The sequence below is a fragment of the Ammodytes marinus genome, assembly GCF_949987685.1.
Source record: "Ammodytes marinus genome assembly, chromosome: 8".
In the NCBI taxonomy this organism is placed as follows: Eukaryota; Metazoa; Chordata; class Actinopteri; order Uranoscopiformes; family Ammodytidae; genus Ammodytes; species Ammodytes marinus.
The window spans coordinates 735,152-759,334 of NC_137212.1; the positions used below are offsets into that span (position 1 = coordinate 735,152).

The 24,183-nt window shown below is 41.1% G+C and overlaps 2 protein-coding genes across 2 annotated transcripts; both read left to right on the forward strand.

Moving 5' to 3' along the window:
• Positions 1-340: 340 nt before the first annotated feature.
• On the forward strand, positions 341-2,889 carry LOC307253904 (ladderlectin-like; the record flags this gene model as incomplete). The annotated part of the gene is made up of 6 exons (XM_080032127.1): positions 341-392; positions 937-1,016; positions 1,111-1,158; positions 1,771-1,896; positions 2,191-2,308; positions 2,852-2,889. The coding sequence occupies 6 exons, from the start codon at positions 341-343 to the stop codon at positions 2,887-2,889; spliced, it is 462 nt and encodes a 153-aa protein (XP_079888253.1).
• Positions 2,890-7,477: 4,588 nt separating this feature from the next.
• LOC307253905 (excitatory amino acid transporter 5-like) lies at positions 7,478-22,725 on the forward strand (the record flags this gene model as incomplete). Its single annotated transcript, XM_080032128.1, has 11 exons — positions 7,478-7,756; positions 9,957-10,036; positions 10,336-10,551; positions 14,536-14,578; positions 15,047-15,257; positions 16,594-16,693; positions 17,522-17,755; positions 18,569-18,763; positions 19,043-19,177; positions 20,836-20,938; positions 22,558-22,725. The coding sequence occupies 11 exons, from the start codon at positions 7,478-7,480 to the stop codon at positions 22,723-22,725; spliced, it is 1,764 nt and encodes a 587-aa protein (XP_079888254.1).
• Between the last annotated feature and the right edge of the window lie 1,458 nt (positions 22,726-24,183).

Sequence of the window (24,183 nt, forward strand, 5' to 3'; positions counted from 1 at the left end):
TATAAAATTGTGTTCAACTTAGTCTAAATTGAATGTTTTGGGAGTAGATCGTCTGTGGCTTTCACCAGCCAAAGTGGCGGGTGTTGTCAATAACTCACTTGCCTAAGACTACATTTTCACAAATTTGGTGAGTGGTGAGAGTTCATTTTGAGCCTTGTGTGAAGCATTTTGGTTGTAGACACATTAAAGGCACCAGACAAACATACAAAGCAATAGAATGCCTGTCTGGTTGACCTTATGATGTTGCACCCAAAGGCTTTGAGGGGAAGAAATAACTTCAGATTATTATCTAGATTACAGATGCTTAAATGAGAAAGTGTGACATTTCCAGGCTGATGAAATGATTGTGTTCTATCCACAGTGGTCCGCCAGCATCGAGCGCCGCGCCAGATGTTAGTAACTTTTTTCTACATGTTCTATGTTTAAATACATTGATAGCAGAAGTTCATACAGACACCATTGTGTCCTCTGGTTAACTGGAATACCACTGGATCAAGAGACAGTAGCTCTGAAATTGTGTGATGTGTCACCAAAAAAACGTCCTCTTACAGTGCAAAAAACTTCCAAATGGGCGCCAAAAAGTGCCCCAAATGGACGTCTATTTTGCAGGGGATTTATGCCCAAAACTTTGCAAAGAAATGCATCGAAAACACCCTAAACAACTACAAACTTTCACCTTAAAGGTGGAGTCAGCGATTCTGGAGAATGCTTGTTGTCAAATTCACTTTTTGTCGACATCAATGCATATCTCCTCACTACCTGTCTGTAGGCCTACTGTGTGTACACTGAATACACAGCCTAGGCTCTGTAAACAAAGGACCCACTGTAGTTAGCAACATACCGGTTTACAGAGCCTAGGCTGTGTACACTGGTATGTAAACAAAGGGGCCAAAGTAGGTAGTAACATGCATGGTTCTGTTCTATGTTCTAACACAGGCTGTCCTGATGGTTGGACTGCTCTGGGCTCCCGCTGTTTCATCGCTCGAACCGATCTCAAGACCATGGTCGATGCAGAGGTACGTATCTATTAAAGGTGCTCCGAGGAACTTTCAGTTGCAGGCCTTTTTCGCCTTCTCCGGTGAAGGACTGTCATATTTTCAGGCTTTTTAGGGGGAAGCTCTGGAGCCCTCGTCCTCCACTATGGCTCACCCTCGCTGGGTATGGCTTCATCCAGGAAGACCCCCTATCTTTATTTATTTGTTTTAATTTTTTTTTTAAAGTTTCTGACGGATCCTTTGGATAAAAGCAGTAGTGTTTTTACCACGCCAGCTGTTGTTCCTGGGTGAGCGTATACCCATGACAAAGGCATTAAGAAAAACTATGTAAAAATAGCATTCTTTGTACAGATGGTCTCATTTGCTGATACATGTCATTTATGATCATCAGAGGAAAAATTGGACTGTTTCAGAAATATTAAAAAGTTCCTCATAGCACCTTTTGATGGCATATGGACTCCACTTATATAGTGCATTTCCCTGTTTCTTTTTTTCAGACCCAAAGCGCTTTACATTGTTTTGCACACATTCACCCATTCACACACACATTCATACACCGATAGCAGCAGCAGCTACCACGCAGGGTGCAAGCTAACTATCATGAGACATTTAAGGTTCAGTGTCTCTTTGCCCAGGGACACTTGGACATGTGGCGGGGAGACGGGCGATTGAGGACACTCACTCACTCACTCACTCACTCACTCACTCACTCACTCACTCACTCACTCACTCACTCACTCACTCACTCACTCACTTTCTCTGTCTCCCCTATCAGCTCTCCTGTGTTTCTCTTGGTGGAAACTTGGCCTCAATCCACAACATGGACGAAAACGACCTGGTAGAGAAACTGACTCTCGGGTTTGACGCAGATGTCTGGATGGGGTTATTCGACATAATGAAGGTGAGACTGTTTTTACTGATTAAAGGTGCTAAAGAACAGCCTAGGCTCTGTAAAGAGGCATGTTGCTAGCTACGCCCCTTTCTTCACATACCAGTTTATAGAACCTAGGCTGAGTATTTACACTGGATTTCTTTTTAATCAGGTAGCGGATATTTACTGATTTTGACAAAGTGATTTCAACAACAAATGTTCTGCAGAATCGCCGACTCCACCTTTAAAAGCTAATTATGTTTTTTAAAATGGATGACCGGACACCTCATATCCACTAACCAATCAGTGAATTTCCTCTTCCAGGAGGGGACTTGGATGTGGACTGACGGCACTAAGGCTGACTTCACAAAGTGGGGCGGACGTGAGCCTAACAACGTGAACGGTGGAGAAGACTGTGTGAACCTTTCCATCAAACATTATGGTAAGTGTTAGCATTGAAATCCAGACCTTCCACTGGCAAATATAAGTTTGCACAGCCTGTTGGTCTGGACACGATCCATTGGAGCTCATTAACTATGTCGGAAAATTCGGAGTTGCCAATCAAATCGTTTTATCTGATATGGGCGGGCCAGAGCCCTTTGTATGGTGCACGTAACTAGATGACGACAGTGCTGTGCATGCGCCGTCAAAGCCGTGATGGTAAACAACAGATGGCTGTGGATATGTTGTTTGAGTTTCGGCTTCGACACTTAACGATTTGGAAGACGGCACTCAAATCTTTCATTAGCAAGAAAGAAGGATTTTCTGTTGCCGCCCCTTTAGTTGAGAAGGTCTATTGATCGTGGCCAGACCCTCTATCGTTCTAGATGTGGCTCTGCATATTGTGCCTTTGATTGAAGGATTTTGATTAACTGGAAACTTTAAGCTCATTTTGAATATTGACTATTTTCCCTTTTCAGGCAAACCCGTTTGGAATGATGTCCCATGTGCCAGAGTTTATCCATATCTTTGTGCCCGTGATCAGTGAAGGCTCCGGCCTCTCTCTACCATGTGACCCACTAAGATGACGTGACCGCTTCTTTGATATTATATTTACATATTAAAGAACTTTCTCTAAATGATTAACTTTCTACTGAACGCTTTTCAAATCAGAACTTTCTGTAATCATCAATATCACAGACTGAAAATCTGTCTTTCTAACAGAAGGGAACTTTCTTGTGATTTCATTTAAATCTCAATCAATGAAAAAAGAAAAGTGGATTCCACAAATAAAAATAGTCTTTAAGCATAAAGTGTTTCTGGTGTGAAATCCTTATTCCCAGTGGAGGTTCTAGACCAGTTTTACATTCAAGACAAGACATTTTTAGTTCAGAATATTAAAGGTGCAGTGTGTAGAATGTATTATCATTTTTCATAACAAACTTGGTAGAAATGAAATATAATGTTCATAAGTATCTCTTATTAGGTGTGCACTGATGGCCGCCATATTGCACCAATATGTTTCTACAGTAGCACATAATGGACAAACTTAACGGCCCTACACAAATTCAAAGTTTGCTTACACAAGCATTTGGTCTAACAAAAAAACAACAAACAATCTCCCAACTCATTCAGATCCCGGACGAGCCCCCGAATATGTTACGTCCCGATGTTTCTACAGGAGTGTGTCCACGTTTCCACATTTCTAAGTTATTCAACAATATAATAGAGATGAGTATTTCTGTCTGTGAGATTGGGTGTGTACGTCACTCCTATTCTAACCTCTCCCTGTCCCCTAACCCCAACCACCCAGCTGTGACTACTGAAGCAATCAGACCTACACAATGGGAGGTTTGAGCTTCCACGCTAAATGGTGTCCACTGCCGCCTAGACTCCCTTGATAACTGAGACATGACATTTCTGGAGAAAGGCAGACTGTACCTCACTTTTAAAATGCTCTGGTTCTCTAATTTTTCACATTACAGACACAATCTTCACACTGTGTCTTCATCAGATTCTTCTGGTTCTAGCAGTAGATTAATTTCAGGAACATAGGGCTGTGGGTACATAGGGATGACCCTGTTTCTACCTACCTTTGTTATTGTGCTCCACTGTGGCAAAGGAATTTTTAGCTTTCACAGCAACACCCTGATAAGATGCTGGGTGATTACTGCAGGAAGAAAAAAGTCTATACCATCAAAGCCATAATTACAGTCATATGAAAAAGTTTGGGAACCCCTCTCAGCCGGCATTATAATTGACTCTGCTTTCACAAAAAAAATATAAAAGTGGTATGTCTTTAATTTACCAGGAACAGCTAAGTACTGGGATGTTTTCCAAACAAAGATTTTTTGAAAAGCAGTATTTGGTTGTATGAAATAAAATAAAATGTGAAAAACTGTCTGTGCAAAAATCTGGGTACCCTTGTGGTTTTGTTGATTTTAATGCCTGTAACAGCATGTAAAACTGATGACTTTAAACACAAAGTTGGTTGGATTATGTTTTTAAGCCTTGAACCTCATAGAAATGTCTGTTTAATCATGGGAAAATTTATTTTAGGTGCCTAAATGCAAGTTGCACTTCTCTTTGACTCTCTGCTGAAGTGAGACAGAATGGGATCATCAAAACAGCTCCCAAAAGATCTGAAAAACAAAGATTGTTCATTGTCATGGTTTAGGGGAAGGCTACAAGAAGCTTTCCCAAAGGTTTCAATTGTCAATTTCGACTGTAGGGAACGTTGTCAGGAAATGGAAGGACACAGGCACAGTGGCAGTTAAACCCAGGCATGGCAGACCAAGAAAAAAACAGGAGCGGCATAGGTGGAGGATTGTGAGAATGGTTGCATACAACCCACAGATCACCTCCAAAGACCTGCAAGAATATCTGGCTGCAGATTGTGTATCTGTACATCGTTCAACAATTCAGCGTAATTTGCACCAAAACATCTGCTTTTTATAAAGACCAAATAACTTAATTGTTGTCTCATCAGTCCACAGCATTTTCTTCCAATATGAAGCTGGCTTGTCTAAATGAGCTTTTGCATACTCCATGCAACTGTATCTGTGGCGTGGGCGCAGAAAGGGCTTCCTTCTCATCACCTGGCCATACAGATGTTTTGGTGCAAATTGCACTGATTTGTTGAACCATGTACAGCTACACAATCTGCAGCCAGATGTTCTTGCAGGTCTTTGGAGGTGATCTTTGGGTTGTGTGCAACCATTCTCACAATCCGCCGCATATGCCGCTCTTGTACTTTTCTTGGTCTGCTAGACCTGGGTTTAACTGCAACTGTGCCTGTGTCCTTCCATTCCCTGACAACGTTCCTTACAGTAGAAATTGACAATTGAAACCTTTGGGAAAGCTTCTTGTAGCCTTCCCCTAAACCATGATAATGAATAATCTTTGTTTTTAAGATCTTTTGGGAGCAGTTTTGATGATCCCATTCTGTCTCACTTCAGCAGAGAGTCAAAGAGAAGTGCAACTTGCATTTAGGCACCTAAAATACATTTTCTCATGATTAAACAGACATTTCTATGAGGTTCAAGGCTTAACAACATAATCCAACCAACTTTGTGTTTAAATTCATCAGTTTTACATGCTGTTACAGGCATTAAAATCAACAAAACCACAAGGGTACCCATATTTTTGCACAGCCAGTTTTTCACATTTTATTTTATTTCATACAACCAAATACTGCTTTTCAAAAAATCTTTGTTTGGAAAACATCCCAGTACTTAGCTGTTCCTGGTAAATTAAAGACATACCACTTTTATATTTTTTTTGTGAAAGCAGAGTCAATTATAATGCCGGCTGAGAGGGGTTCCCAAACTTTTTCATATGATTGTATATAAAAGTTAAAAAAAAACAAAGAGTAAAGCTGCTGCTATATAAATATGCAGCCGTGGAAACAATTGAGAGACCACTCCAAATGTTCAGTGTCTTTTGTTTTACCATTTATAGGCATATGTTTGAGTAGAATGAACATTTTGGTTTTATAATATAAACTACTGACAACATTTCTACCAAATTCACAATAAAAATATTGTCATTAAAGAGCACTTTCAAGTAATGTAGAGATAAAGATTAAAGAAAAATCCCAGACTGGTCTCTTAATATTTTCCGGGGCTGTATATTCATTTAAACTTCAATCAATAAAAAAAGATAAAAAGTGAATTCCACAAATAAAAATAATCTTTAAGCATAAAGTGTTTCTGGTGTGAAATCCTTATTCACAGCTCAGTATATTAAAGGTGTAGTCAGTGATTCTGGAGAACGCTTGTTGTCAAAATCACTTTTTGTCAAAATCAGTGAATATCTCCTCATGATCCACTACCTGTCTGTACTATGTGTGCGCAAAAAAATAAATCCAGTCTTCATACACAGCCTAGGCTCTGTAAACGAGTATGTAAACAAAGTGTATGTAAACAAAGGGCTATAGCTATTAACATGATGCTAGTGAGGATATGCACTGATTTTGACAAAGTGATTTTGACAACAGGTGTTTATGTATGGGTGTTTGGCATCTTGCTTTAATGTGTCTTTAACCCATCTGCTTTACATATAGATTTGACTTCAACTTGTACTATAAATGCAGCCAGTTTGAGGTTAAGCTTACACACACACACACACACACACACACACACACACACACACACACACACACACACACACTCTGATAGTAAAGCATGAGTAAAGGGTCCCAATGACTGGACCTTTTCAGGGGCCCAGATATTTGTGTGGGTGGAACTGCCTACCCAAAGAGACTGCACCTAGTAAAGGTGCAGTCAGTGATTTTGTAGAACGCCTGTTGTCAAAATCACTTGTCAAAATCAGTGAATATCTCCTCATGATCTACTAACTGTCTGTTCTGTGTGAGCTGAAAATAAATCCAGTGCTCATACACAGCCTAGGTTCTGTAAACTTGTATGTATAGCTATGGTGGGTCCCCTTTGTTGACATACTTGTTTACAGATCTTAGGCTGTTTATTAACACCCAATTAACATCATAAGAAATGTCAGCTCAAACACACACACACACACACACACACACACACACACACACACACACACACACACACACACACACACACACACACACACACAGTAGGACTACGGACAGTTATCGCATCATGAGGAGATATTCACTGATTATGACAAACATTATTTTGACAAGCGTTCTCCAGAATCACCGACTCCTCCTCCAAAACAAAGGTGTCACATGTTGCTGGCTTCGGCTATGCAGGCAGTCAGTTTGTCCCCTCTCGTCTGTTTAAGCCTCTTAGCGGCAGAAATGACTTAATCCTTCAGCGGAAGAAAGTAGGTGAGCTTTCTGTCTGTCACACTGCCTGCATGCTTTCACACCTCACAGACAGACGCTCACACACACCAAGCACACACACACACACACACACACACACACACACACACACACACACACACACACACACACACACACACACACACACACACACACACACACACTCTCTCTCTCTCTCTCTCTCTCTCTCTCTCTCTCTCTCTCTCTCTCTCTCTCTCTCTCTCTCTCTCTCTCTCTCTCTCTCTCTCTCTCTCTCTCACACACACACACACACTCACATACACACTCTGTCTCTCGTTCCCCCCCCCCCCCCCTCTCTCTCTCTCACACTCACACGCTCTCACACACTCAACCATGGAGGAGCTACTCTTGCCGGGCGCAGATGAAGATACGCGATCCACCTACAGCTCGTTTGCCCCGGGACACCCTGAGGCAAACGGCGGCGGTAGGGTCAGTGGTGAAATGGGCGACCACCCACAATCTAAATCGTTCTTTAGAGGAACCGTGTTAGCTGAATTTAAAGGCGTATTGAACTTTCTGAAACGCAACGGGCTTCTTACGCTTTCCGTGGTCGCGGTGATAAGTGGATGTACGTTGGGATTTACTCTGAGGGGGACACATCTATCCACACAGGTAGGCTATACGAAGGCTGCTAAACTACTACATCTGAGCAGTTTTTATTTAATTTAATTATCTATTTCAAATGGATATTATCCACCAACATTAACACATATCACACCACACTGTCAGAAAAACAAAACCATAAAAACAAACCCAACAATAATACTATTAAGATGTATTCTTTACCAAATGTTTGAATTTTTTTTTTTTATTGTAAACCAACCCTAGGTCCTTTTCCCCGATCTTTAATAAAGTTCGAAAACACTTAGTGACCCGTTGGAGATAGGAAACTATAATTACCTTTAATTGCACCTCTGCAGTTTTAGGAAGATTCTAAGGGCCCACAAATAATGTTAGAAAAGTAGCCATTTTTTTCAAATTTTTAAAATTAAAGCTAGTGGTGGCTGCTATTACATCTACTGTGCCCACCATCTCTACCATTGTGTCTTTGAGCAAGACACTTAACCCCAATCTAAAGTAATGTAACCATTGACTAATAAAGTAACTTAACTTAACTTGTATTCTTCTGCTTGTTGGAGGGGCCCAATTTGTTTTCATGGGGCCCAAAATGAGCCAATTTGGACACATGCATCTGCAGAATTTCCATTAGAATTCTAAAAAAACTCACCTTAAACCTTATATTATTTTCACTGTGTTGATACTGTAGTTTAAAACCATTTCAAGTAGAGACCCCTCGAAAGTCAGGCTAACTCTGCTCATAATAAAAAAAGAGATTATACACTAATTAAAACATAATGAGGAATATTACTCAAGTCATAGTCAAAGTCGCTTTATTGTCAATTTCTATAATATTTTCCAGACACACACACACACACACACACACATGTAGAGGAATCAAAATTACGTTTATCTCCGACCCACGGTGCAATAACAATGAAAGTGAACATTATGTTACATTCCGTTTCTACCAAGTGTGTTCTGAAAAATGCCAATTCCATTTGCACACTGCACATTTTGAAATGCTTTTAGAATAGTATGTTTAGGTTATGTTTATCTTATTCTACTCTATATTTTTTTCTTATCCTTCCTATTGCACCGTGGGCCAGCGATAAACATCATTTCGATTCTGATGTATGTCTTGTATATATCAGAACTGACAATAAAAGGCTTTGACTTTGACTTTGTATTAACACAGTCAGATATAATTGGTTTAAATTCAGGCAGGTGGGAGTCGGGGATCAATTCTTCCTCGAAAGTCAATTCACAGAGACGCTGCGCTATTTCTAACTGACAGCTTAAATGTTAGTCTATTATTATTAAGATCTTGGTTCTGGTGTCAAATACTGACCTTGGTAAAACTGCTTTAAGCCACAGAGCCCCTGACTCCTGGAACAACTTACAACATCAAATTAAAATAAATACATTCACAACTGTTAACCAATTTAAACTTGTTATTTTGAATCAGTCCCACTCCATTTGTAACTGTTTTAATTAGGCTATTGTTCTGCTTTACTAACTTTGATGTGAATGTTTTAATTGTATATTGTGTATTTGTAATACTCAACGTCATTGTAAAAGAGGATAATGAAATATGCATGTTGATAAAGAAGTAAAAATATACTTACTTTATACTTTTATTACGGAAGCCATGGATGGACATTGTGTCATACATTTTATATTTTTTTCCTATATAAATGAAATCATCTTTATTTGTTTGAGTTGTTGTGCTGAAATAACGAGATTCAAATACAGGTTATACACAAAATTGTAACACAAAATATAATTGTTTTATCTTATTTGTGTCAATTTCTTACCTATTATGGGTTTAGCCTATATTTGCATGTAGCTCATTGTCTCTGCAACACTGTTCAACTTAACCTGTTATTATGGTAAGAGAGAAAAAAAACCTGATATTTGATTTTAAAATAAAAGCCCCTAAAAAGTTTGAACTCAAAGGTGTATTCAGTGATTCTGGAGAACGCGTGTTGTCGAATTTTTTGTTGTTGTCATGATCAGTGAATATCTCCTCATGATCCACTACCTGTCTGTACTGTGTGTGCGCTTAATATAAATCAAGTTTTAATACACAGCCTAGGCTCTGCGAACGGGCATGTTGTTAGCTATGGTGGGCCCCTTTTGTTGATACACCTTTTGTTTACATACCAGTTTACAGAGCATAGGCTGTGTATTCACGTCAGTTAAATTTGTTATTGAATTTGCTGTTTTAATTCTGTGTCATTCTAAACTTTAGGCAAAGATCTACTTCTCTTTCCCCGGAGAGCTGCTGATGAGGATGTTAAAGATGCTCATTCTGCCCCTCATCACGTCCAGGTGTGTGTGTATGTGTATGTGTGTGTGTGTATGTGTGTGTGTGTGTGTGTGTGAGTGTGTCTGTGTCTGTTTTGAAACCTTAAAACAGGATATTGGCCAATGCCTATGTGTAATAAATGCTAATAATGTATCTCTTTCTCTCCCTCCCTTTCTGTCTGTCTGTCTGTCTGTCTCTCTCTCTCACCCTCTCTCCTCTGTCTGTCTGTTTGTCTTTCTCCCTCTCTCCCTCACTCTCTCTCTCTGTCTCTCTATCTCTCTGTCTCTTTCTCCCCTCTCTCTCTCTCCCCCCCCCCTCTCAGTTTAATGTCAGGCCTGTCTTCTATGGAGTCTAAAGCGTGCTGTAAGATGGGTGTGTTGACAGTGACGTACTACCTGTGGACGACCTTCATCGCGGTTGTTGTTGGAATCATTCTGGTGATAATAATCAAACCGGGAGCCGGGACGGACATGGAGAGCAACCGGTTGGGAGGGGGGCCGGTTATGACCTCCGCAGACGCACTGCTAGACCTCATTCGGTGAGAGGGTGTGTGTGTGTGTGTGTGTGTGTGTGTGGGGGGGGGGGATGTGGGGGGTGTGTGTGAGTGAGTGAGTGAGTGAGTGTTTGTGTTTGTGTGTGGAGGGGCCTGTGTGTTTGCATGTGCACTTGTGCACCTTCATAACAGTGGACCTGAGTATCGTAACACTCACACCAACAGAGGAAAACATGTCTAACATTGTTCAGGTCCCCTCTTGGACATGCTTTAAATCATGTTAAAAACATGTTTGAAACCTTCTGGTGAATTTTCCAAACTTTTGCCAAGAGGGGACTTGGAGGTGTGTGAGTGTTTAATACGCACCGCCTCTGCCTGCCCTGGGCCGGGAGCTTGACGACCCATTCACACACGTTGTTTTAAACACTCCTCTATTGTTTGAATGGCCTCAGTAGTCTGTGTGTGTGTGTTCCAGTCCCCATCCTTCTCTGCTATTTAGTTTGGTAGAAACCGATTTAGTTTGTCCCAATACATGATGTCAGATGCAGCAGCATGCTGAAAAATACCCAGATGTCCTACTACCTCCGGTGGTGATTTTTAGTGTTGAAACCAGCAGCTTTATGGAGGTTCTGACCCACAATCTAATATTTACAGTGTGTCCCACCCATCTCCAAATAAACTAGGATTTAAGGTGGAGTCAGCGATTCTTGAGAACGCTTGTTGACAAAACCACGCTTAGTCAAAATCAGTGAATATTTCCTCGCAATTCATTACCTGTCCGTACTGTGTGTGAGCTGAAATGTATCTATGTAAACAAAACGAGAGCCCCGTAGCCAGCAGTATACCAGTTTACAGTTCCTAGGCCGTGTATTAACACAACAAGCGTTTTCCAGAATCACTGACAACACACACAAACACGTCACGTCAATTTAGTTTGTTAATTAGCTTTGGGTCAATTAGCCAAAGTCAATTATCAACCACAAACTGCAGCTGTGTCTCTGTGTCTCACGGTTTCTTTGTGTTGTGGACATTTAGTCGGACGGGAAAAAAAATAATAATTTAAAAGACATTGGACATTTTTCAGCATTTGTACAGAAAGACAATAAACATAATTGTTGTCAGTTTGTGGTAAGTCTGTCTCTGACATTCCGTAACCATTTAGCTAAACATCACTTAGGTCAAAAAGCCATATCGAAAACAAACACACACACACACACACACACACACACACACACACACACACACACACACACACACACACAGATCAATCCTATTACAGACCGGGCCGTTCAGTGTATTTTTAGTAATCTCCTGTAGGGATGATTGACAGATTAACCGAGTGAGCGTCGATGCGTGACATGATCTCTGTGCTGCAAGTTGGCAACTGCGCTGTGTGTATGTGTGTGTGTGTGCCGTGCTGTGTGTGTGTGTGTGTGTGTGTGTTTACCTGCTATTTAAAAAAGCAACTTTCACTTTTTTATGCTCCACATATTTGGAACAAACTCCCAGAAAACTTGAGGTCTGATGCAACTCTCCGCTCTTTTGAAATCAAATCTGAAGACTTTTCTATTTCCATTTTAACCTCAAGCCTTTTCAGTTTTTTTAAAGTCTTTCGAAGTAATTGCAGCAAACAAAACACTCATAGAGAGAAACAATGGGCACAGACAGTTCCATTGATGCAGTTAACAGAGTCCCCTCTTTGATATGTAGATATAGCTCAAGGATTCAAGTCCCCTCTTGACAACTTCTCCAAAACAATTTAAGAAGCACATATTATTAAGCAATATTATGAAAGAAGGCTTTAAAAGTAAATATTCTATTGTCTTTTTGTATTTTTAAATGACCAGAAATATGAGTCCACACTTGGTCAATATAGAGTTACAGTCCACCGTTGGCACATAGGCGTGTATGTGTGTGTGTTTTTTTTACCTACTGTTTAAAGCTCCCATATTATACACTTTTCGGTTCTATTATACACCATATTACATGGTCTTAGTGGTCCCTAATACGTTCTATTATACACCATATTATATGGTCTTAGTGGTCCCTAATACGTTTTTCTTTAATTGTTTGCTGAAAAAAACTTTTCAGATAATTTATTGTACTATGCTGATGTTCAGCTAATCTCACAATGGCCTATTTTTTTAAAAAAGCTGCAGCTCCCCTCGTAAATATACAATCTTTGAGCTCCCCCCGCCCCCTGTCCGGAAGCGAAGCCAGATACGCCTCGCCCTCTGTCTGTCAGGGCCGTGGACCAATAAGAAATAGGGGTGTGGGCTGCACAGTGGAAGCTTCTGGCTTTCCAGTTTTTGAGGTCAGAAAAGGGGAGAATTCTGACTGGAGTATATTGGGGGGGAGGGGTGGGGGTTTCAGAAAGGGGGAGAGTGAGGAAAGGAGAGATTGTTTTTTGTATTTTTATTTTGGCAGTCTCTAGGCACACCTTGGACCCATAGATATGTTAGAACACATTTAAAAAGTTCATTTAGCATAATATGTGACCTTTAAATAAGCACCTTTACATTTTTCCACATTTCCACATGTCTGGAACAAACTCCCAGAAGAATGTGAGGTCTGCTGCAACTCTCAGCTCTTTTAAATCAAATCTGAAGACTTCTCTGTTCTATTTCAACCTATAACATTTTTCTATATATTTTTTAATAGTGTTTTAATGCAATTTAAAATATTTTCTTCAAACAATTTGTCTAATTGTTTTAACTCTGTTTTTTATTATCTTTTAAATGCAATTTCTAATGTCTAATCTTGATGTATTTCATGCCCCTGTAAAGCACTTTGAATGGCCTTGTGTCTGAATTGTGCTATAGAAATAAACGTGTGAGTGCAGAAAAACTCACACACATGTTGCTGCCTCACAACGACATCTAATATCGTGTTGTGTGGTCTCCAATTTTTGGTCACTTTAGGGCCATTTCCACATGTGCAAAACAAAAAAAAATTTCCCCACTCCGTTTGCAAAAAAACTCCTATAAACACAATGTTTTTTTTATGATCTCTTAGCTAAATGGACTCCACTTATTTAGCGCTTTTTCCTGGTTTTTCACAGACCCAAAGCACTTTACATTGTTTTGTACACATTCACCCATTCACACACACATTCATACACATACACACACAGGGACACTTGGACATGTGGCGGGAAGGCGAGGGATCGAACCACCGACCCTGTAACCCAGTGGACGACCGCCCTACACACTTCACCACAGACGCCCTTTGCTGCACATTGCTCACCATCTGCTTCAATTATCATCATCATAATCCCACAACCTTGACCCTTAATGTAGGTCATGATTCAGGTGTTTTTAGTGCAGAGAGGCACACACACACACACACACACACACACACACACACACACACACACACACACACACACACACACACACACACACACACACACACACACACACACACACTGTGCTTTACAGGGACATTAACACATGATTAGACATGACAAGATTAAAATACATCGAGTATAGAATGGATGAAAAAAAACACAAACGTCAATCGGGGAAGTTAAACATTTAAAGAATTAAAAAGTCAGTTTGAAAAAAGGAGTAAATTGGTTGAATACATTCTGGTGAAATGTTTGGATGTGTCCGTTTTCGTTTATATTTTATTGTGGTCTGATCGGAGCTCTGTTTGAATGGTCTGGTGCTGTTGATAGTAATGTTTTGATGGACACTTTGTCTATTATTTAAATGTATGGATGCTTCTGACATTTTAAACACACATTCATGTCAGTTCCATTAAGGCCTGTGTCCCAAATTTGGTGATACTTTGAAAATCCATAAAGTAGATTTTTTCTTGTGATTGTATTTCAGTTCATGCAAATTAGATCAAATCCATAATAGCTGAGGTCTACGGTCCCGGAGGCTTTTTTGTAGAGCACGTTGAGATGGACGTGTTTTTAGAATTTCAACGTAATGGGACTTACTGTGTGAAGGGCATGGCCGGTCAAACATTGTGTTTTTGATGTAAATGGTTTTGATTGAATATGTCTTTGTTTGTCCACAGGAATATGGTTCCTTCTAATCTGATTGAGGCAACGTTCCAACAGGTGGGGCATCAGCCACACTCAATCTACCTTTGTTCCAGCTCCAATTATGCTTTAAGTTTATACTTCTTCCTACTCCTTTTCAGGCATATCAATTCAATATATGTATTTTTTATTATTTTTTGGGGGGGAAATAATTTGAACATTGTTTTTGTTTATTGTATTTTTGATATGTTTGAAATAAATTGAATTAAAAAAAATAATTACGTGAAAGGAGGTTTTCCAGTATAATAAGAGACCGAGACTGAGGAACTGTCAGCTTTTGTTAATTCTAGCACCCCTTTTGGACAAAAGCGGTAGTGTTTGTACTATGCCAGCTATATATCCATTAAGAAAAACTATATAAAAATAGCATCCCTTGCACTGATGGTCTCGTTTGCTGTTACATGTAATTAATGATCATCAGAGGAAAAATATTTAAAAGTTCCTCGTAGCGACTTTGACGAAATTTAACCGTGTTTTTTTCCACAGTACAAAACGGACCTGTTTCCGATCCTAAAAGTCCAGACCAAAACCGCGAAGCCGCCAAACTTCTTTTACGTGTTCCCCGATGAGAACGACCCAAACGGGAGGACGGTCTTCCTGGAGCTCACCCCTCCTCCAGACATCACCTACAAGACCAGCCCGGGAAGCAGCCAGCAGATGAACGTACTGGGAATCGTTATATTCTCTGCTACTATGGGTGAGTATATAGAATCGATTTAATGTAAACATTGTTTATCTTTTATTTATTTATCTTTGAAAAATTGTTCTATAGACCCTTACCTTAGATTTAGAACGTTAAATGACAGTGTCCAGTAGGGATGGGCATTTTAAGAAATTTCATTGATCGATCATCGGGAAAATTAACGAGCAATTATCGAGCAATCGTTATCTTTTTTTACATATTAAAAAATGTCAACAGAACATCCAAAATACAGCGTTTTACCATAGACTGTATACAAGAGGTTTTTACTCAATTACATCTTTATTCCAAGATCTTCCAGGCAAACAACAATCTATTAAGACAAGGCAACTTTTTAAAATAAAATAATAATAAAATGCGGCGCTGGTTAAAGCCCGAGGCTATGAGCCAACAAGGAGCCAATGCTACGATACCTTTAAAGTTTAAACACATATGCGCCTCCTAAGATGCTGCCAAAGACTGCATAAGGGCACGGCACGTTTCTCTGAGTGGTAAAGGACCTAACGTTACTTCATCTAATAAACAAAATGTGCAAATTAGTTCCCTGATGAAGGCGAAGTAGGAAAGCATGGACGCTAAAGTTAGCCGCTAATACTAGCGGCGCTAACGTCACACGTTAAACAGGGTCGGATGTAGGCTTCAATGTATAAGTGGTACATAATTCGGTTTGTTTAAGTGCTATACTTAAACAAGGTTTCACAATGCTTAACGAACTTAGTTATTTTCTGTTCTAAAGCTGTCCGGTCCGATGCCAAACTTTGCCTTGACTTCTTCCTGTTTGTTTTGACATCTACGGCAGCTCGCAGGCTGCTGCCTGAGCCTGTTCTATTGTCTCCTACTACTAGTTAAGTATGTCCCCCTGCTGGTAGGATGTTTAATTGCTGCCCATACAGTCTATGGTGCTGCCACATAGTGAAACTCATTGCTGTGCTGCCGGACTCACACTGCGCAACACAACGGCTATATGATCGATAACAATTTCACGTGCTCGACAATATTCTTAATGAGCAATGATCGATTAATCGATCAATTATGCCCATCCCTAGTGTCCAGGCACCAGACTGTATTGAAAGTGGAAACCGATAAATTTTTTTCAATTATTTATTATAAATAATTATAGGAGTTTTTGGACTATTTAGAATGTATTTATCGGATATATTTTACTTTTGTACTTATTGCACCGTGGGTCGGAGAGAAACGTATCTTCGATTCCTCTGTATATCTGGAACATATTACAGAAATTGAGCGACATGAGTTGACTTGACTTCATATATCAGTCCGTCTACCCATAATCCCTTGCTTCCTTCCAGTAATAATAATCTTGTTGCTGCAGGCCTGTTGCTGGGCAGAATGGGAGAGCGAGGCGCGCCATTGGTCAACGTGTGTCAGTGCATCAACGAGTGCGTCATGAAAATCATCAACGCTGCTGTTTGGTGAGATATTATCACACAATACAAACGCACACATGGACACACACACACGCACGAACACACACACACACACACACACGCACACACACACACACAATACATACACAATATACAGGAAAGAAAGGGGAGTAGCTGTTACATGTAGAATAGAAAATAAAAAAAGACTGAGATTTGGAACGCAGTCCCGTGGTTTAAAGCTTTGACGGATTTTCAGGATAAATTCACTGATTTTGACAACAAACCGTGACATACGTACATTCATAATCCCTGACTTCACCTTTCTACCATATTAAATAGAAGATGGTATGGGTATTGGAATGTAGCCATAGTGCTTAGAGACGTAGTGTAGAATAGTAAAGAGAAAGAGAGAATATGAGATTTGGAACGCAGCCCGTGGTTTAAAGCTCTGACCTGATTACCTGTACGACTATGAGGTCATCATCCTGCAGCACATGAGCAGATTAAAGACTAGCAGCAGAGCCCATGCAAAGCGTATACTGTGTGTGTGTCTGTCTGTCTGTGTGTCTGTCTGTCTGTCTGTCTGTGATACTGCTGCTGCCTTCAATTACAGATATCCATTGCTCAAAACTACATTTATATAGAATATGCTATGTGCCATTTCTGCTTTTATTGAAGAAAAAAATATGCCAAATTGATATGACAGGAAGTGATCCGTCAGAACAATGTCTGTAGGTCCATTAGGGAGAAATAACAGACGTGAAGAAGAATGCCGTGATTGACAAAAATTCAGACCAATCACGACACAGGATTGACCAGTTCCATGTAATAACAACAGTTATCATAAACATGTATTTTGTCCTGTCTTTTCAGGTACTTTCCGTTTGGGATTATATTTCTCGTGGCGGGAAAGATTCTGGACATGCAGGACCCTTCCTCGCTGGGGAAGAAGCTTGGTTGGTACGGCCTCACGGTGCTCGCCGGGCTGTTCGTACACGGACTCATTCTGCTGCCGATGTTCTACGCTATTCTCACATGGAAAAACCCTTTCCTTTTTATCAGAGGGCTGCTGCAGGCCCTGGTGATCGCACTGGCTACTTCCTCAAGGTCAGTGACTGTCTGTCTGTCTGTCTGTCTGTCTGTCTGTCTGTCTGTCTGTCTGTCTGTCTGTCTGTCTTCAAATCCAGTTGAATCCAGTATCTCACTGTATGCTGATGATTCAATCTTATGTCTACCAGATACAAATATCAACGATTTAAGAACAAGAGAAAGTTATGTCACAATGTAAACTTCAGTGAGAATATCTTCTAGCTAATGTTAAAAATATGAAAAATAATATTTTGTCCTCAGCTCTGCGACACTGCCCATCACTATGAAGTGTTTTCTGGAGAATTGTCCAATAAAACACTTGTACATTAAAATACAAAACAGACACTGGGCGACAGTGGCGAAGTGGGTAGGAAGATTGCCTCTGGAGTGCAGGGTTGGAGGTTCGATTCCCCGCCTACCCGCCACATGTCGAAGTGTCCCTGAGCAAGACACTGAACCCCAAATTGCTCCCGATGGTTCAGAGAGCGCCTTGCATGGCAGCTACTGCCATCGGTGTATGAGTGTGTGTATGAATGGGTAAATGTGGTAAGATATGTAAAGCGCTTTGGGGCTGAGAAAATCGGCTAGAAAAGCGCTATATAAGTCAAGTCCATTTACCATTTACCATTTACTTAAAAAAAATAATAATAATAATAAAAATAAATAAATGAATAAATTAATTAATTAAAAATGTAAGTAAAATGATTTTTTCTTTGAATATATAAATAACAATAACAATATATTCTGTCTCCTGAATGAATGAGAAATGAAAGATACATTTTAAATAAATAAATATATATATATAAATATAATATTTATTTGCCTCCTCAGCTCTGCGACGCTGCCTATCACTATGAAGTGTCTTCTGGAGAACTGTCACGTGGACCGACAGATCGCTCGCTTCGTTCTTCCCGTCGGCGCCACGATCAACATGGACGGCACCGCGCTGTACGAGGCCGTGGCAGCCATCTTTATCGCTCAGGTCAACGACTACGAGCTTGACTTCGGACAGCTGGTCACTATCAGGTTAGTGTGTGTGTGTGTGTGGTCACTATCAGGTTAGTGTGTGTGTGTGTGTGTGTGTGTGTGTGTGTGTGTGTGTGTGTGTGTGTGTCTGTCTGTCTGTCTGTCTGTCTAACTGTCTAACTGTCTGTCTATCTGTCTGTCTGTGTGTCTGTCTAACTGTCTGTCTAACTGTCTGTCTATCTGTCTGTCTGTCTGTCTATCTGTCTGTCTAACTGACTGTCTAACTGTCTATCTATCTATCTGTCTGTCTGTCTGTCTAACTGTCTGTCTGTCCGTTAGCATTACGGCTACAGCTGCTAGCATCGGAGCAGCAGGGATCCCTCAGGCCGGTCTTGTTACCATGGTGATCGTTCTTACATCAGTTGGTTTGCCGCCCGATGACATCACACTAATTGTGGCCATTGATTGGATCCTGTAAGTAACTGCAGGAAGTCAATAGTGTATCACTTACAGTATTATATTATATTTGGAGTATTCAGGTACCTTACTTGGTAAAAGGATGTCCTAAAGTTTGAGAGGTTCCTCTGAGGTTCCACCCAGAAACCATGAGGTCTCTGGTTCCTCCCAGTAACCATGAGGTCTCTGGTTCCTCCCAGTAACCATGAGGTCTCTGGTTCCTCCCAGTAACCATGAGGTCTCTGGTTCCTCCCAGTAACCATGAGGTCTCTGGTTCCTCCTTCCAGTAACCATGAGGTCTCTGGTTCCTCCTCCCAGTAACCATGAGGTCTCTGGTTCCTCCCAGTAACATGAGGTCTCTGGTTCTTCCCAGTAACCATGAGGTCTCTGGTTCCCCCCAGTAACCATGAGGTCTCTGGTTCCTCCTCCCAGTAACCATGAGGTCTCTGGTTCCTCCCAGTAACATGAGGTCTCTGGTTCTTCCCAGTAACCATGAGGTCTCTGGTTCCCCCCAGTAACCATGAGGTATCTGGTTCCTCCCAGTAACCACAAGGTATCTGGTTCCTCCCAGTAACCATGAGGTCTCTGGTTCCTCTCAGTAACCATGAGGTATCTGGTTCCTCCTCCCAGTAACCATGAAGTCTCTGGTTCCTCCCAACAGTAACCCTTAGGTCTCTGGTTCCTCCTCCCAGTAACCATGAAGTCTCTGGTTCCTCCCAGTAACCATGAGGTCTCTGGTTCCTCCTCCCAGTAACCATGAGGTCTCTGGTTCCTCCCAGTAACCATGAGGTCTCTGGTTCCTCCTCCCAGTAACCATGAAGTCTCTGGTTCCTCCCAGTAACCATGAGGTCTCTGGTTCCTCCTCCCAGTAACCATGAGGTCGAAGAACTTTCAGTTTGTGTTAATTCTAGCATCCCCTTTGGACAAAAGCGGTAGTGTTTTTACTATGCCAGCTGTTGTTCCTTGGTGAACATATACCCATGACAAAGACTTAAATAAAAACTATACAAAAATAGCATTATTTGCACTGATGGTCTCATTTTCTGTTACATGTAATTTATGATCATCAGAGGAAAAATGAGACTGTTTCAGAAATATATTTCTATGGGAATTTATTTATAATAATATTTTTCAAAGTGTTTATAGTCATCAAGCACAATAAGAAACATGTTCTCAGTCATACAATGAAATTCTTTCTTTGTTTTCCACAGACTGAATGCCAAGAAAGAAATATAAAAATATGCAATATATACAATATGCGAAGTAAAATAGAAAAAAGCATCAACAATATAGAATAAAAAGGGTAAATAGAAGAGCAGCAACGAGTGGAAACAGTTAATAGAGGGAGAGAGTGTGTGGGAGGGAGGGAGGGAGGGAGAGAGAGAGAGAAAGAGAGAGAGAGAGAGTGTGTGTGGAGGGAGGGAGAGAGAGAGGGAGACAGAGAGGGAGAGAGAGACAGAGAGAGAGAGACAGAGAGAGAGAGAGAGAAAGAGAGGAAGAGAGAGAGAGAGAGGGGAGAGAGAGAGAAAGGGAGAGAGAGACAGAGAGAGAAAGAGAGAGAGGAAGAGAGAGAGAGAGAGGGGAGAGAGAGAGAAAGAGAGAGAGAGGGAGACAGAGAGGGAGAGAGAGACAGAGGCAGATTCCAGAGTTTCACAGTGTCTCCTCTGTGTTTCCAGCGATCGTTTTCGTACGATGATCAACGTCCTCGGTGACGCGCTGGCGGCCGGAATCATCGCGCATCTTTGTCGGAAAGATTTCCCGCTCAAAAGAGAAGGAAAGGTAAAACAAATATGTCCAATTTTGACTTCGGTCAAACTGTTGTCATAATCACATTTTGTCAAAATCAGTGAATAGCTCCTCACAATCCGCTACCTGTCTGTACTGTGTGTGTGCTGAAGGAAATCCAGTGCTAATACACAGCCTAGGCTCTGTAAACTGCTATGTAAACAAAGGGGCCATAGCTAGCGAGACATCCCCAACATACATTGCCTTTACATGTCAATGTTTCTGTTGTTAGGCTGTGTGTGTGTGTGTGCGTGCGTGTGTGTGTGTGTGTGTGTGTGTGTGTGTGTGTGTGTGTGTGTGTGTGTGTGTGTGTGTGTGTGTGTGTGTGTGTGTGTGTGTGTGTGTGTGTGTGTGTGTGTGTGTGTGTGTGTGTGTGTGTGTGTGTATAATATCAGGAACACCATTGCACCTTTGAGCTCTCAGGTCATTCATACTGTCGGGTCAGAAGAGACGAGATTACAGAGTTTCTCCGGTTGGACCAACGTCAACAAAAGATTAGAACTCTGAACCTCATCTTGATCTTATTGAGTCTTTGTTTGGCCACGCCCATTTATGTGTTAAGCCACGCCTCTTTGATGACACGCCAAAGCACTCTCTTAATTAAAGTGACAGTACACAAAACCTAAAAAAAACTAAATCAAAATAGACAAACGAGTAGGAAAAGTCCCATGTTTGGTGACATTTAGACTGAAGAGAGAATCCACCAAAATAATAATAAAATGTTTTTCTTCATAATTTTTCTTTTTTCTTCATGAATAAAATGCTCAAAATACAGCAAAATAATTTATATAGATAAGAAAGAACAATCTTCAATAAGTGATTTGGTCCTTTTAACTAACTTCCTGTCAGTGGCTGCAGTTAGCGGTCCCCTCCCTCGTCCCTACGTCACCACCACATGAACACACAGCAGTTAGCAGTCCCCTCCCTCGTCCCTACGTCACCACCACATGAACACACAGAGCAGTCCCCTCCCTCGTCCCTACGTCACCACCACATGAACACACAACAGTTAGCAGTCCCCTCCCTCGTCCCTACGTCACCACCACATGAACACACAGAGCAGTCCCCTCCCTCGTCCCTACGTCACCACCACATGAACACACAGCAGTTAGCAGTCCCCTCCCTCGTCCCTACGTCACCACCACATGAACACACAGCCGTCCCCTCCCTCGTCCCTACGTCACCACCACATGAACACACAGCCGTCTTCATCAGATAGTGCCGCGATGGAGAGCAGCGAGTCATCGTTCACGGGCACAGAGACCCCGCCTCTTTATAGCGCTCTGTCTCATGATTGGATAAAAACGAGCGGGATACTCTAAATGTTATCTGGCCAATTACTGCAAAGCTGAATGACTGGCAGACCTGTGTTATGAACTGTGCAAACTGTTTAAGATAGATAGATAGATAGATAGATAGATAGATAGATAGATAGATAGATAGATAGATAGATAGATAGATAGATAGATAGATAGATAGATAGAGACCTGTGTTATGAACTGTGCATACTGTTTACGCGATTGCTGTATGAATATAGAGAGATTTAACATGTATATTAACAAATATTAATAATATATTAATAATAATTGTATTTTCTGTCCTCTGTCTTCCAGACCAATCCTTCCTACGGTACGAACACTCCACACAATCCCAACAACTCCCACAGTGTCGACGTGCCCATGACGGACATGCACACACACAAAGACATATACGATTCAATGTTGGACCCAGCCAGCGACAGACACCCACACACTGTTTACTACAACATCTGTCAGGTTTAAACACAAAACCTGGACAACTTACAGAGTCTAGGAGGTTCTAGGAGGGTCCCACCATTTCATCTGATGGACTGACTTTGTGGGAACGGAGATTTGGATCTTTTTCTACCAACTGGATTTATTTTTGGGCATTGTTGGAGAGACAGAGATGAAATGGGTCAGAGAGGGTAATCACATGCAGAGAATGACCCGGGCTGGATTCTAACCAGGGTCTGCTGTGAAGAGGACTGAGACTCTATGGAGGGGAGGGTGCTCTAACCACTAGGATATTTGTTTGGCGTTTGTATGGGAGGGAACAGTATCTCCAAAATGGCGAACGGACCATGTACATTTTTGGACCATTTTAACTTGGAAACTTGCAATCCGCCAACTTCTGTGTTGGAACAGGAGCCTGATCTGCCCCAAGGGATTGTGGGTAAACGACGTCACCTCAAGACCTGTACAGAGTGAAATACAATCATCGCCATATTCTGGCTCTAAATGAAGGAGTTTCTTTTTAAATTAAAGATATATTTTTTGGCATTTCAAGCTTTATTTGACAATACAGAGTTTAATTGGGGAGACAGAGAGACAGAGAGAGGGGGGGATGACCTGCAATAAAGGTCCATGGGTCAGATTTGAACCCACGAACACTGCAACGAAGGCCAGAGCCAATATGGTAAGCGCTCTATCCACTACGCCACCGGAGCGCCCCAAAGATTTTTTTGAGTTTAAGTGACTCGAAGTACAATCTGCTTTTTTGGGGAGAATTATTATGATGGAAATTTCTAAGCTGTGAAAGCACAATCCACTCTCATAAGGAAACGATCCATATTTCCGACGGCCCAATATTCCAACATATCTGACGGGCCGTTATCCCGAAAAATACACACTCTTTGGAGTTTATTTCCCTTGACAGTAGATATGTTACAAAACTTTTTGTCATGAATCGGGAATATATGAAAGTTACGTTTTTGAACAGATTTTTCCACGATAATCAGATTTTTTGAGATGCACCAGTAAATGGTGATCCTGCGTGTTTGGGTTGAGGGATGGATCAGCCCCTAAGGTCTTTAGCGTTCAGCTTTGTACCTGCTTAACATCTTTACAGTCGGATTTACGGACAAATCCGGGTTGTCCTTCGAAGGAGAGCTCAGGAATCCACGTCGCACGCTTTTGGATTGAAGTTAAAACCTTCAAACAAAGGTACAAGGTAATGAGATCTAGGAGGATTTGGATTTTAGAAACTCCGTCATGCTATGTTTGTTTCAAACCACATCTTGTTCTTATGGTAAATGGTAAATGTACTCCACTTTTAAAGCGCTTTTTCCTGGTTTTTCACAGACCCAAAGCGCTTTACATAGTTTTTTACACATCCACCTATTCACACGCACATTCATACACCGATAGCAGCAGCAGCTACCACGTAGGGTGCAAGCTAACTATCAGGAGACATTTAGGGTTCAGTGTCTCTTTGCCCAG